The sequence below is a fragment of the Rhagoletis zephyria genome, unplaced genomic scaffold (genome assembly GCF_001687245.7).
Source record: "Rhagoletis zephyria isolate East Lansing unplaced genomic scaffold, Rhagoletis_zephyria_1.1 Rzeph_scaffold_15318, whole genome shotgun sequence".
NCBI classification, from domain to species: Eukaryota; Metazoa; Arthropoda; class Insecta; order Diptera; family Tephritidae; genus Rhagoletis; species Rhagoletis zephyria.
This window is the reverse complement of record NW_016172385.1, coordinates 1-13,162: the sequence shown is the minus strand read 5'-3', so window position 1 is coordinate 13,162 and position 13,162 is coordinate 1. Positions and strand designations below refer to the sequence as shown.

At 36.4% G+C, this 13,162-nt stretch overlaps 1 protein-coding gene across 1 annotated transcript; it reads left to right on the top strand.

The window, feature by feature from the left end:
- Positions 1 to 1,052: 1,052 nt before the first annotated feature.
- On the top strand, positions 1,053 to 11,867 carry LOC108378956 (pregnancy zone protein-like). Its single transcript, XM_017635264.1, has 11 exons — positions 1,053 to 1,538; positions 1,601 to 1,854; positions 3,769 to 4,332; positions 4,427 to 4,694; positions 4,761 to 5,028; positions 6,803 to 6,905; positions 7,673 to 7,848; positions 7,918 to 8,450; positions 9,775 to 10,614; positions 10,697 to 10,981; positions 11,679 to 11,867. The coding sequence occupies exons 1-11, from the start codon at positions 1,053 to 1,055 to the stop codon at positions 11,865 to 11,867; spliced, it is 3,966 nt and encodes a 1,321-aa protein (XP_017490753.1).
- Positions 11,868 to 13,162: the final 1,295 nt, after the last annotated feature.

Sequence of the window (13,162 nt, the reverse complement as noted above, 5' to 3'; positions counted from 1 at the left end):
TGTCAAAATCGCCCTACTTTTTTCATAAGTGCGATTATAACGGGCCACTTTTCTGCTGTCGTGATCTTGTCTTTTTGGTTCATGATAAGATTGAATACCCACTCTCATTGCTAATTAGACGGTGAAAATGAGAGTGAATTACTATTCTCATGAGACTTAGGGCCAAATTCACAGTGCGTAGTTAACTCAGAATCGGCAGTTAACTACAGATTTTCAGTAAAAAAAAAACGACCAGCGTTCCCTTTAGCTGAAGAAGAATTTGTTAAGTAAGAATATGATGAATATAACTTAAAACTTTTTACAAAAGCATACTTCTCTTGGTTGGTTTAGCTTTGATAGCATTATTTTTAGGGAGGGGCGTTCTTATCTAACGTAGTCCCTGAGCATCTCGCCAAGAAAGGCTGACCCAGAATATGGTTTATACCTTGCTTGCTATAAACGGGAGTTTTAGACCACACGAAACACTGCACTACGTCCGACACTACTGCCGAATAATCCCCAGGAAATTTGCGTATCCAGCAGTAATATAACCATACTCATTTAGTCTGATTACGAGATCGTCTACTGCATTGAAGTGATCAGGGCAAGGAATAAAGGACACCTCTCATGGCTCTGATCCTAATTTGAGTGTTGCCCAGGGAAGATGTGATTTCACGTTCAAGAACCACAGCGTCGATCCAGCACACAGTAGAAGGGAACTGATGCCCTTGATATAGAGCCATAGGCAGTATTATCGATAGCCCCCTCTATGTAAATATATAAAAAGAATATTGGGAATTCCGCTTTTCTAGATCTATCGACAGATTCGCTAACTTTGCATGCGCAACTCAATTTCAACTTTCGTAGTTGATTTCCAAGAACACTAGAAGCGCGCTAGCTATAACTTGAGGATTTTCCATAGGGATAGCGGCTCATTATACATTAGTACATATTTATGTGTAAGCAAATTGACTGTTACAATTCCATGTATACGGAAATGCATCTGTAATCTAATCTGTAAATTTCAAATTCAATTCAATTGCAATTTAGTACTTAATTTCGCATCATTCGCAATGCACACGTTTTCTAAACAGCTCGGCATATTCGTTTTTGTGCTTACGGTAATCGTGAGTTATGTACAGGCACAAGGATATTATACAATAGCAGCACCCGGCTCTATACGGCCCAACTCTAAATACACCACACATGTGAGTGTATCAGATGTGCCGATGAATGCGAAAATCGGAATTACTCTAAAAGGACCACAAAATTACATAGAGTTTACAGAAATCGATGTGCCGTCGAACTCTGTGCGCAGTGTAACATTTGACTTGGCCAATATTGCAATGGGCACATACACTTTAGAAGCCAAGGGGCTGTCGGGAATTCTCTTCGAAAATGCAACGAATTTGGAATTTGTAGACAATTTGCCGCGGGCATACTTGCAAACTGATAAGGCAATGTATAAACATGGAGAGACGATACAGTTCCGTGTAATATTCTTAGATCAGTATTTATTACCGGCGAAGGTCAACCAACCCCTATCTGTGCTAATGAAGGTGAGATAAGCATCATATGGGAATTTATTATTGTGGTCTAGTGTTTTTTTTTTCTTTTATAGGATTCTGAGAATAATCGCATTCAGCGTTTTAGTGATATTGTACTCAATACTGGCGTCTTCAAGGGAAAACTAAAATTAGCTGAGTCTGTCGTCTCGGGTATGTGGTCTATGGAGGTTTTTCAAGGAGATATCAAGTTGGCAGAAAAAGTTTTTGAAATTAAAGAATATGAGCTGCCCTTATTTGAGGTGGAATTGGATGCACCCAGTCATGTGTCTTTTAATCAGGAATCGTTTCTTGTAACAGTACGGGCGCAGTAAGTACATTTGCTGCAAGAGTATCACAATAAAAAAAAAATAAAAATAAGAAATTGAAATTATCGCTACCTTTTCTTCAATATTGTGTAAAAATTTCGTAGCTGTATCGATTACCAGTTTCTCATTACAACCAAAAATGTATTCATTTTTTTATGGGAGTATATCGTACGAGAGAGTGGAAGGTCGACTGTTCTCGGCAGCCGGTTCGAAAACGCCCTATATCAAAAAATGGCTCAAGAACACCCCCCTTCAGAATTTGGTGCAAGAACGCCCTATCCCAACTGAAAATATATTCATAAAAGGCGTTTTTGAATCTGAGATAGGGCGTTTTTGAACCGAATTCTGAAATAGTTTTTCTCGAGTTTTTGATTTTTTAGATGATGACACCTTCCTTCTATGTAAATTATTTACTCGAATGATTTCAATTTCTGAATTCGAATTCGTTCCGGGAATTCGCAATAAAATTGGCATCGTCTGATTGGCTTGTTACTTAAAGCAATTAGTAATGACGCGTCAACTCGTCTCTGATAACATCTATTGCGACATACAGTGATAAGTAGTACATGGTGCGAGCTTACATGTGTACATACGAGTATTCGTGTAGGAGTACCACATACAGAAGCATGTCATTTTTTTTTTTTTTTTAAGTGTTTACCAAACGCCCATCCTCTAGGAATGTGACAAAGGCGAAGGCAAGCCTTAAAGATCTCAGCAAGCAGTCGGCACGAAAGGTTCTTGGATATAGTTTGCGGCAACTGGAGTTTTAGATAGGACCTTCCGTAGTCGGTTGCCCTTAGAGGTTTCCTCAATGTTGCCGTAGAAAGTTCTCCAAGATTCTCTTTGAGCTGTTCGTACTGAACTCTTATAGGCTTTGAAAGCATCTTTGTAGGGTTGCCAACATCCAGTTTGTTTCGCTAGATTTAAAAGCTTCCTGCTGGTTCGCCTTAGGGAGGAGATCTCGGGATTCCACCAATGGAGTCGCCTTTTGCCCCTTGAACGTGAACAGACTTTGTCGCTGGAGGATGATATCAGGGCCTCAAGTGCGTTGGATGTACGCTCTAATTTAGGTAAGGTATGTCTGCTCACTCTTTCAGTTGCGTCGGCATAATTATGTATTCAGACCTAAATTCCACACTCATACTCACTGTATAGTCGTCACTAAACTGTGTGAGTACAATATACGAAGAGGGATTCTTTATTAAAATCTTATCTACCGCCACTGGGGTTGATACGTCATGATATGCATTAGAGTTGAGTTCGCAAACCCTGTGTTGCACCATCCATTGCTTTTAGCCTGTCTTCCTAGAATGCTTCTACAATTTTGTCAACGTCTTCGTAGTCCTAGTGCAGGACACCATTCTCAATAGCTTTGGTTTATAGGCTAAAAACTCGTCTCACTGTCCCTGCCCTATCTGTGGTTGTGATGTCAAAGGGAGAGTATCCATTGGTCTATCCAAGCCTTCCTGGTGCGAGATGGTTCAGTTATCTTTGTTATAGAACCGTTTTGAGACAGCGGATTTGTTTCTGTGAGTTTACTCGCATTGCCGTCTATGTTTTGGGCTTTACCCACATTCCCTTTTTGGGTCTTGAGGATTATAGAGTAAAAGCCATAGCTTATTACAGCAATATTGGACATAGTGCTGCNTTACTTGGCATTTCCAATTGGCGTCAGTTGGCACAGAAGAGAAATGACTGGCGTGCTGTTTTGGACTCGGCCAAATTCGCTTAGGCGATTACAGCGCCATTGATCACAAATTTGAGTCCAGTCACCAATAGATTGTGAGTCGTTGGATAGTTGGAGGATCTTCAGAATAATTAATAGATTAGTACAATTTTATGTGGTAAGCAGACTAACTGCAAATCACTCATAGATAACTAAAACTTAAGTTGCATAATTACCATTATTTTTCCAGCTACACTTTTGGCAAACCTATATCGGGAAACTGTCTATTAAAGATCATCTCAAAGGGAGAGCGACCTCCCATCGAACGGGAATTTCCACTGATTGATGGAAAAAAAGAACTGTCTCTTCAACTAAGTGAATTTGGCAAGAAAATTCAGAGGATCCAAATAAATGCCACCATAGAAGATACTGTCACCTTAACCCAGCGTACAGTTTCGAAAACAGTGAGTATTTTGGCCAAACGTTATTTAATCGACACACCGTCAATGGCGCACGAATGTGATGGGCCAAGCGACACATTCACCTATCGTGCGCGTATTACACACCTCAATGCAACGCCGGTTGATGTCGATGAAGAAATTTATGTGAAACTCGATGTGGACGTGAATGAAGAACCTTCGAAAATTGTTAGTTATGCCGATGAAAATGGTGATGTTGAAGCGGAAATTACGTGTTCAAACTACACTAATGTCAATATAACGATCGAATATAATGGAGAAACATCGTTGGGGGAAATTAAGCTCTCTCAACGAAGTAATGGCAGTCAAGGTGGAGTCTACGTGAAAACGCAAAAGTAAGATAAACGAACGAGTTCGAATTTGGAGTTCAAACCAGGGAGGTCAGCAAAACAAATTTAATGATTAAAAAAACGTTTGTTACTTTTTCAGTCCAACGGTGGGTAGCCCTATGGAAATACGTCTGGTAGCGCATGAATCATTTTCTAGCTTTGTTTTTGTGATTGTTGGACGTGGCAATATCGTTTATAATAATGTCATACAAGTGCCCAGCGGCGGCAGCACCCAAACGCATCAATTCTCTATTACACCAACACATGAAATGATGCCAAAAGCGCATATTTTTGCTTATTTTTTCAAAAATGGCAAAATGTTCTATTACGAGACTACATTTTCAGTAGAAAAGCAATTTGAAAATAGTGTAAGTAAAAAAAAAAAACTTTTTACTCATTTTCGCATTTGTTATGAATTGGCTTAAATTTTTAAGATTTCCATTGACACACCTGAAACCGTTAAACCTGGTAGTTTTATTTCTATAACTGTGGATACCGATCCTAACTCATATGTTGGCTTGCTGGGCATGGATAAGAGTGTTTTATTGCTTAGGTCTGGTAATGATTTTGATGCCGAAACGATACTCAATGGTTTGGAAACTGTGGTAACAAAAACGCCAGACGCCTATTTGCCGCCAAACAGCAGCTATCCTGGCGAAATTGCCGGTCTCGTAACAATGACTAATGCACACTACGATGCAGGTGAGACCTTTTGAATTATATATTTTATATGTACAATACAAAATATCAGGAAAATACCTATTTGAATAATGACATATGTACAATAATACATTTCGTAACAACTCAATATTTTGTCCATACAGTGACTCAAGCAATCGACCATGTGTTGAATTTTTTGTTTTAATATTCATAATGTTTTCAAGTTGTATTTTTTTGGTAGTTTTGTATAAAAACGTTGCCCAAGCTTTGCCCAAAACCGTACTTTATACATAATTTAGGAAAATTCCACACATTTTCATCAAAATTGCACATTTTTAAATCTGAATCTTTAGAAAATTTTTTGGGTACGCAGTTTTGTAGCCCATACAATTTTAGTCTTTTGAAGTGCAAGTTTAAACCCGTTAAAAAATCGCGTTGATTTTTAATAAATATTTTTTGGTGACGGCGTGGTCATTTGTTTGAGGCACTGTATCTACATTTTGTAACAAATCAATATTATGCAATGTGTGAAATAATTTTAGGGCGTTTGTTTAGGGCCTCAGCTAAGTCCAAACCAGGGATGTGGCGAATATTTGCATTCGCATTCGTTATGTGAATGATTCGCAATATTTTACGCATTCGCAATCGATCGCATCAAATGATACGAATGTTTGGCGAATGCGAATGTGTACATGGGCAGAGAGTCCAGTCTAATATTGTTGAAATGGCTCTAAGTCTGTATAACCAGGGTGCGGACAATAACCGGCTTTTAACTACAGGCGCTAAACGGTTAGGTAGTATATCAAGCAACATTGATAAACCCTCAACAAGTACTGCTAGAAGTCTTATAAGCAACCTAGCAATAATTTTAGATTCCTCCAGCGAAAGCGAAGGCTCGGATGTAGAAACTGGAGACATTAAAAAATGCTAAATTAAGACTCAATTGAAGGCCTATCTTAAAGAAAAATGAGCTAATCTCGGTGAAAATCCTCTCGATTGATGGAAAAATAAACTGAAATACGACCAATTGACAGATCTGGTCCGCAAATATTTGAGCATTCCAGCACATAACGATTGTTTGTAACAGCTAAAACGAATCGATAAATGCTCAGAATGAAAATAAAAATCGATTAAGCCATGTCTGTCCGCCCGTCTGTCTGTCCGTGTACACAATAACTCGAGAAAAAATTGAGATATGTCCACGAAATTTGGTAGGTAAGTTTCCCTTTATCTAGGGAAGGTTGGGATTGAAAAGGAGTGACAACGGACAATAACCACGTCCACCTCCCATATAACGGTATATAACGAAATATGCAAAAACTACGACATTCCCGTAAATACTGGCTCCAAATTATTGAAAGTTGGTACGCGAAGTAGAATTTTGGCATAAAATAAGACAGTTATGAAATTTTTTTTGGATATGGGCGTGGCACCGCCCACTTACGATGAAATGCTGTATCTCCGTAGTCCCTTCACCAATCCGCACCAAACTCGGTACGAACATTCCTTAGAGCCTCACTAAGAAACACGGTGAACATTTTTGGAATCTAACAAGAACCACGCCCACCTGTCATATAACAGTAATTTACAGAAATACGAAAACTGCGATGAATTAGTAACTATATCAGCTTGTTTACTCAATGAGCTCTCTGCGAAATTCACAAAAAAAAATAAATAGCTATTCGTGCAAAATATTGTAGATATTAGAAAATTTGACTTCATATGACATCGAAGCATTCATCTGTTTATCTGCATCCACTATTTATGCTCATATGTGCACCTGCATTATCTAAATATTTTCAATTGATTTTTTCAGAGCTAACACAAACTGCAATCGATATCAGAGCCAGAGCTGCAGCACCTAAGAAACGTGTTCGTCGAAATTTCTTTGAAACTTTTGCCTTCGATGATTTTATGAGGTACGTAAGCGCATTTGTGTTTGCTATGATAAGCGATAATTTGACCTGTTAAGAGTAAAGAACCTAAAGAGATCTTAGGTAGTCACATCCCGACTCTCTTACATATCTGCAGCAGTTGGCTTACACGTACATATTTCCTTAAAAATAAGACGATAAGAAGCGAGATTCCAAGTAATGCAAACCATTTTATTTTTTCCTATGAATAAAATTTACCAATCATAAATTTCGCGGTAAGAGAATTGATCCGAAAAATGTGCCAATTCTTATCTAAAATCGAATAGGCCACTGTGCCCTAAAACTAAGACACAACCCAGTGCAAGATGATTATATACACTTTGTATGTACAGGCAAAATTGTGGTGTGATAAGGAATTGAATTTCAATGGGAAGTAGTCCCGAAGATCCCGAAATAGTACCGAAATTTCTGAAAATACAGAAGGAGTGTAGAAAATCCCAAAATAGTACCGAAAGTCTCCCGAAGCAGTCCCGAAAATTCCGAAATATTTAGTCTCGCGAATCGTGGAATAGTCTCGAAGATACCGAAATTCTTTATTTTTACACTGAGTAAATAGATAGTATGTGTGTATTTAGTATTTACTCAGTTGGGAGTACTAAGTGGTTTTGTATCCAGAATATAGTAAAGCCAAGGTCTTTACTTTTGCTCGCGGTATTGAACCCGAAGTTTCTAAATACTTCTGTAGTCGGTTTTACGTTAGAAAAATTTTAAAATTGTATGCAGTTTATTCAAAAGGGTATTCTCAATTTCAGTGTCGATGGTCAGGATACAGTCGTGGAGAAAGTACCAGACACCATTACATCGTGGGTGATTACGGGATTTTCAATCAACCCGAAAACTGGATTTGCACTCACATCAAGTCCAACAATTTTGCGAACATATTTGGAATTCTTTGTTACAGTTAATTTGCCCTATGCCGTAAAAATAGGCAAGTAAATACTTACACAAATACCAAACAAACACGTAATACTATACTTATCGCCGATGCATTTTTCAGGTGAAATAATTACACTACCTGTAGTAGTTTTCAACTATCTACATACAGACACGCGTGCCAGTGTCTCCATGGAAATTGAAAATGATGAATTTGAATTCGTTTCGAAATTAAGTGAAACAAAGTACACCATTTCTACGCATGTGGGTCGCGAAAAAACTAAAACCGTACATTTTGCAATACGTCCAAAAGTGACGGGCATGATAACTCTAAGAATATCGGCAGAATGTCCTTTCGCCAGCGATGCGATCATTAAACAGCTGCGGGTAGAGTACGAAGGTACCACAATATGGAAAAATATGGACTTCTACATTAATGGAGAAGAGAGTAAAACGGTTCAATTGAATGTACCACAAAATAGCGTACCAGGCTCTGAACATATTGAAATATCGGTTATGAACTTTTTAATGGGCTCTATGCTGAATTTAATCAATAGCGGTGAGAATTTCGATCGACTTATTAGGAGTCCCACCGGTTGTGGCGAACAAAATATGATTTATTCGGTGCCGAATTTATTGGTGTTGAAATATTTACAGGTGAGATTTGCAACAATACATACATACATACATATCTGATAAGTGAGTTTTCATTTAAAATAAATTTATATTTATTGTCTAATTAGCGCGGTCCAAAAAAAAAATGCTGATATAAGTTTGGGGTTTGGGGTACCTTCTATAATTTGTTCTCTTGCCGAAAAAAGTGCTGCGCCAGCACTGCTGGCACTTAGCTTTACGTTTCTGAGCAGGGACCGTAACAATTACAACTTTTGTTAAAAAATCGTCCTTTAACAATTATTTCTTGACTGTTACTTTAATTATCCTTAAATAACAGTTTTTTCTGTTTTTTATTTTATAAATCCAAAATAACAATTATTTTTGAGTTTTATCTAAATAATCTGCAAATAACAGTTATTTTTGATTTTTGAATTATTTATCTTATATAACAGTTATTGAAGACTTTTACTTGTAAAAGCCAGCAATATAAACCAGTCACTGACTTTTAATTTTAAAATCATATTTATAAAAGTCATTTGTATAAGTCGTAGTAAACTTTGGTTCCCCAACACATTCTTAACTGTGAGAAATGGTAATGACTTTTATGCGTTTGATGTGACTTATTTTTATTGATGTCTTTTATAAATAAAAGACTTCAATAACTGTTATCTAAGACAAAAATAAATAATAACTGTTATTTACAGATTATTTAGATAAAAATCATAAATAATTGTTATTCTTTCCATTTTGCATAAAAATTACAAATACAAATTTATATCCAAATTAGATTATCGGTGAAAAAAGAAATCGATTGGTATATATCACTTAATTGTAGAACATTTCCAACAGAAATACTGAATATTTCAATGACAGTTTAATTCATGTGATACGAGAGCCTTCAGCTTTTGTCTTAGAATTATTTCGGTACCTTCTATGCTCGGATATTTTTCAATAGGAACAGATATCTTGCTGCTGGGACCGAAGTTTACGGTCCCGATTCCTCCTGGAGTTTTCGAGTCTATGTCATCTCTAGGAAATAGTACGCTAGCTTCTACCTGTCTCACAAGTGCTTTTGAATAACGATTGATAGACTTATCAACCTGAAGTGGTTTGCCTATGAGTGATTTGGTTTTCCTGCATGAGCTGTAAATACAGGCCTCAGCTACGGCCAATCATTCCTTAAGCATCTTGAGAAAATAACGGCGAATTGTAATACCAAATTTTGATACGAAAACCCATAATCTATGTGAATTTACTAATTTCGTGCCCGTAGATTTTCCTTTTGCCTTGCAAGGTTATACAAATAACTTCTTCCTTGTTGCTTTTAGTTACTAAATATTTTTTTTCATACATCTCACCATTTCAGAGCACCTCGATAACGAATAAAACGCTTTTCGAACAAGCCAAAAGTTACCTCGAAATTGGTTACCAGCGTGAACTTACCTACAAACTTACGGATGGTTCGTTTAGTACTTGGGGTCGTAAGCCCGGCATTACTTGGCTAACGGCATATGTGACGCGCATATTTAGCGAAGCCAAATCATATTGTTTCGTCGACGATAGTGTCCTCAAACGCGGATTCGAGTTTTTAGCCAGCAAACAAGAGGCAGACGGAAGCTTCAGAGAAGATGGCCGACTATTGGATTTCGCGAATCTTGACAAATTGAGTGTAACTGCATCTGTGCTACTTGCCTTTCTTCAAAATCAACAACATACAACAGAAAAATATGAAAATATTGTGAACAAGGGTTTAGAATATGTGAAAAATAATGTGAAGCAAAGTAGCGACATGCGTTCAATTGCTTTGTCTTTCTACGTATTGCAATTGTGTGAAGATCCTATGGTCACTGAGCTACTAAAAATATTGGAAGGAAAAGCAAAGACCAGCGGTAATTACAAATGGTGGCAATATGCTGAGCAGCCACGTAATATTGATGTTTATGTAACGGGTTATATACTATTGACATTGATGGAATTGAAAAAACCAATTGCACCAATTATCAAATGGTTAGTGTTGAAGCGAAATAGTAATGGTGGATTTGCGTCGACCTTCGAAACTGAGGTGGGACTGCGCGCCTTGGCCACCTATGCCGCCAAGTACAAGGAAATGGATAATAATTTGAAGATAGATGTGCATGCGCAAGGGCAACTGCTACAAACTTTCGAAGTTGGTGAAAACAGTACAGATCTTAACAAAAAAATTCAGGTAAATTTACTCACTAAATAATCTGGGGATAAGCACCTGATTAGTTAAATAACATTTGTTCCCTCTTATTTCATTTCAATAGCTTCCCAAGCATATACGAGAATTAGAATTCAACTCAATTGGCAAGGGCAAAGCAACTTTACAAATTAATTATCGCTACAATAGCTTGATACCTGAGAAAACCGTTTTCGAAGTAAACTCCTCGATCTCCAATCCATCGGCTATAAGAAAAACATTAGAAATCTGCGCACATTTACATTCCATTCATGTGGAACGCACTGGCATGGCGGTTATGGAAGTGAACTTGCCGACTAGCGAACAGGTAGCGCCTAATTGCTGCAACCTCAGCTATACCAAGCGAACAAAGGTAAGAAGACAAATGAAAATATTTAAAAATGTTTTTTAACCCCACGGCTCCACCTTCTACTAAAGGTGTCTTAATATCTGTAAAATTTTTGTTTAACTTTGTCCCGCTTTCTCGTGTGGGCAAATTGCTGTCTTAACATATCACTTTCAAAATGGCATCAAGCCAATCAGAACGATCTGTACCCAATGTATCTGGCGCGGTAAAATGAAAACTAAGTTGTCAAGCTACGAAATGACAGCTGAGGTTAAGACAGCGATGGCAGGAAATTCGGCAAGACAGATATGGTTTAACAGTGGAAATTTGCGGTCTCCACCTGACATTTCTGCCTTAACACCGCTTTTTTGACAGAAGCCGTGGAAGGTGGAGACGTGGGGTAAGGCTACGTAGTGCATAGGGCGACATCTACCTCTCAACCGACGAACTTTGCAAAGCAAAGGTTTTATAGCTGCAAATGGTGTCTGGACACATAAGATTGCAAGTTGATACAAGCGCTGTAAAATACAGACAAAGAATACGATTGAGAATGAGGAGATGGTGGAGGCGAAGGAGAAGATGAGGTTGAAAATATTTAAGATTCAGATTTTAGGATTATGATTAAGATTAATATATCGTGTTTTAGGGGAAAAACTAAGTTTATAAAATTTGTTGTGAATTCTTGCTTGATGAACTTTACGTGTATTTCTTTGCTATTTTTTAGATGATAAAACGGTCAAAATCGAATCAAAAACTGGACATTTACTTCGAGGGATTCTCAAAGGATTCTAGTGATTGTCTACATATACCAATGGTGAAAGTTTATAATGTAACAAATCAAAAAGCTGGTTCAATTGTTATTTATGATTACTATAAGAAAAATTCTATGGATAAATACGTTTATGAACTTTAGACGAAAAAATTAAATCGTAATGGCCTTATTCATAAAAACTACAATAGGTTTAAAGAGCTTTATAAAGTGACTTCTTCATACAAATTTTCGATTTATAAAGCAGCAAAAGTGTTATTTATTTTTTTATCAATTTGGGTGTTAGATTTTATGTCTATATGTTAATATCTAAGTAAAAAGTTCAAAGGATGTATGTAAAGTAAGGCAATAAAAGAAAAAAAAGAAAACAGATCCTCAGCCATATAAATGGCTAAATATGATAAAATTTACTATCTGAACAATCAGTGGTACAGGAAGTATACGTTATGGATAGCCGAGCTTAAGATTTTCTCTATAGACTTTACACGATAATGAATAAATAGTTCACAAGATTTTGGGGTTTTATTTGTCTAAAGTCTAAGGGATATACATAGTTCTTAGCGTTTATTATTTTAAGAACATATCTTTTTTAATTTCATTGAATTTTTAGAAACTTATTTTTTATTCTTTTCTTAATTTTATGTTAGATTATAGATATTATGTTAAAAATAAAAATACATTTTCGTCTCATTTAACTTTTGGAATTTACTAAATTTAATTATTATTATTTTTTTAATTTTTATTCGTCTATTTTAATTTAATTTTCTTCTAATTTCTAGATTATATTATTTTAGCAAAGAAAATATTTCTTTCAACTCTATTAAATTTTTAGCAACTTATTTCATTTAATTTTTTATCGTTTTTGTTTTCTGCTTTGATAAATGAGCGGGAACAGGAAATATTTGGCATTTATTTTGTCAACAACAACAGAAAAATGTCGAAAGTAAGAAATTTCTGCTGCAAATGTACTGATTCCTGTTTCTGTTGTTGTTGACATCAGGATTGCAGAATTCGGTTTATGTGACAGTGCCAATCAAGAAGAGGAAGAAGAAGAAGAAGCATCATAATATTTATTTGGGGAATCCTCTTTTTAGTTGTCCATAGTAATTCAAAATTAATCATAACGAAATGAAAAACAAAAGCGGAATTTATAATTTTAGAACGTAAAATTTTTCGAAATGAGTGAGCTTTTACTACACTTGAAAGGTGTTAAAAAAACTGATAAATCGCTGCATGTCTAAAGGTAAAGGGAGAATATATTAAAAACCAAAATGCCATTTAATTCAATTAGTTTCTTGACCTATCAAACCGCGCTCGTACCAAGTATAATCATGGATCAAAACCAAGAAAAGCACAGCAAAAGCTTTATATAATACCAAATATATATATATGCAGGGTTGCCACTGACGAAAAAAAATATTTACCATCGACTTGAAAAA

Excerpts from the sequence above, each read along its gene's own strand:
- LOC108378956 (XM_017635264.1), top strand. The coding sequence starts at position 1,053 with ATGCACACGTTTTCTAAACAGCTCGGCATATTCGTTTTTGTGCTTACG. Across the intron at positions 4,333-4,426 it reads GTCTACGTGAAAACGCAAAA|TCCAACGGTGGGTAGCCCTA; the intron begins GTAAGATAAACG and ends TTACTTTTTCAG. Across the intron at positions 4,695-4,760 it reads AAAAGCAATTTGAAAATAGT|ATTTCCATTGACACACCTGA; the intron begins GTAAGTAAAAAA and ends TAAATTTTTAAG.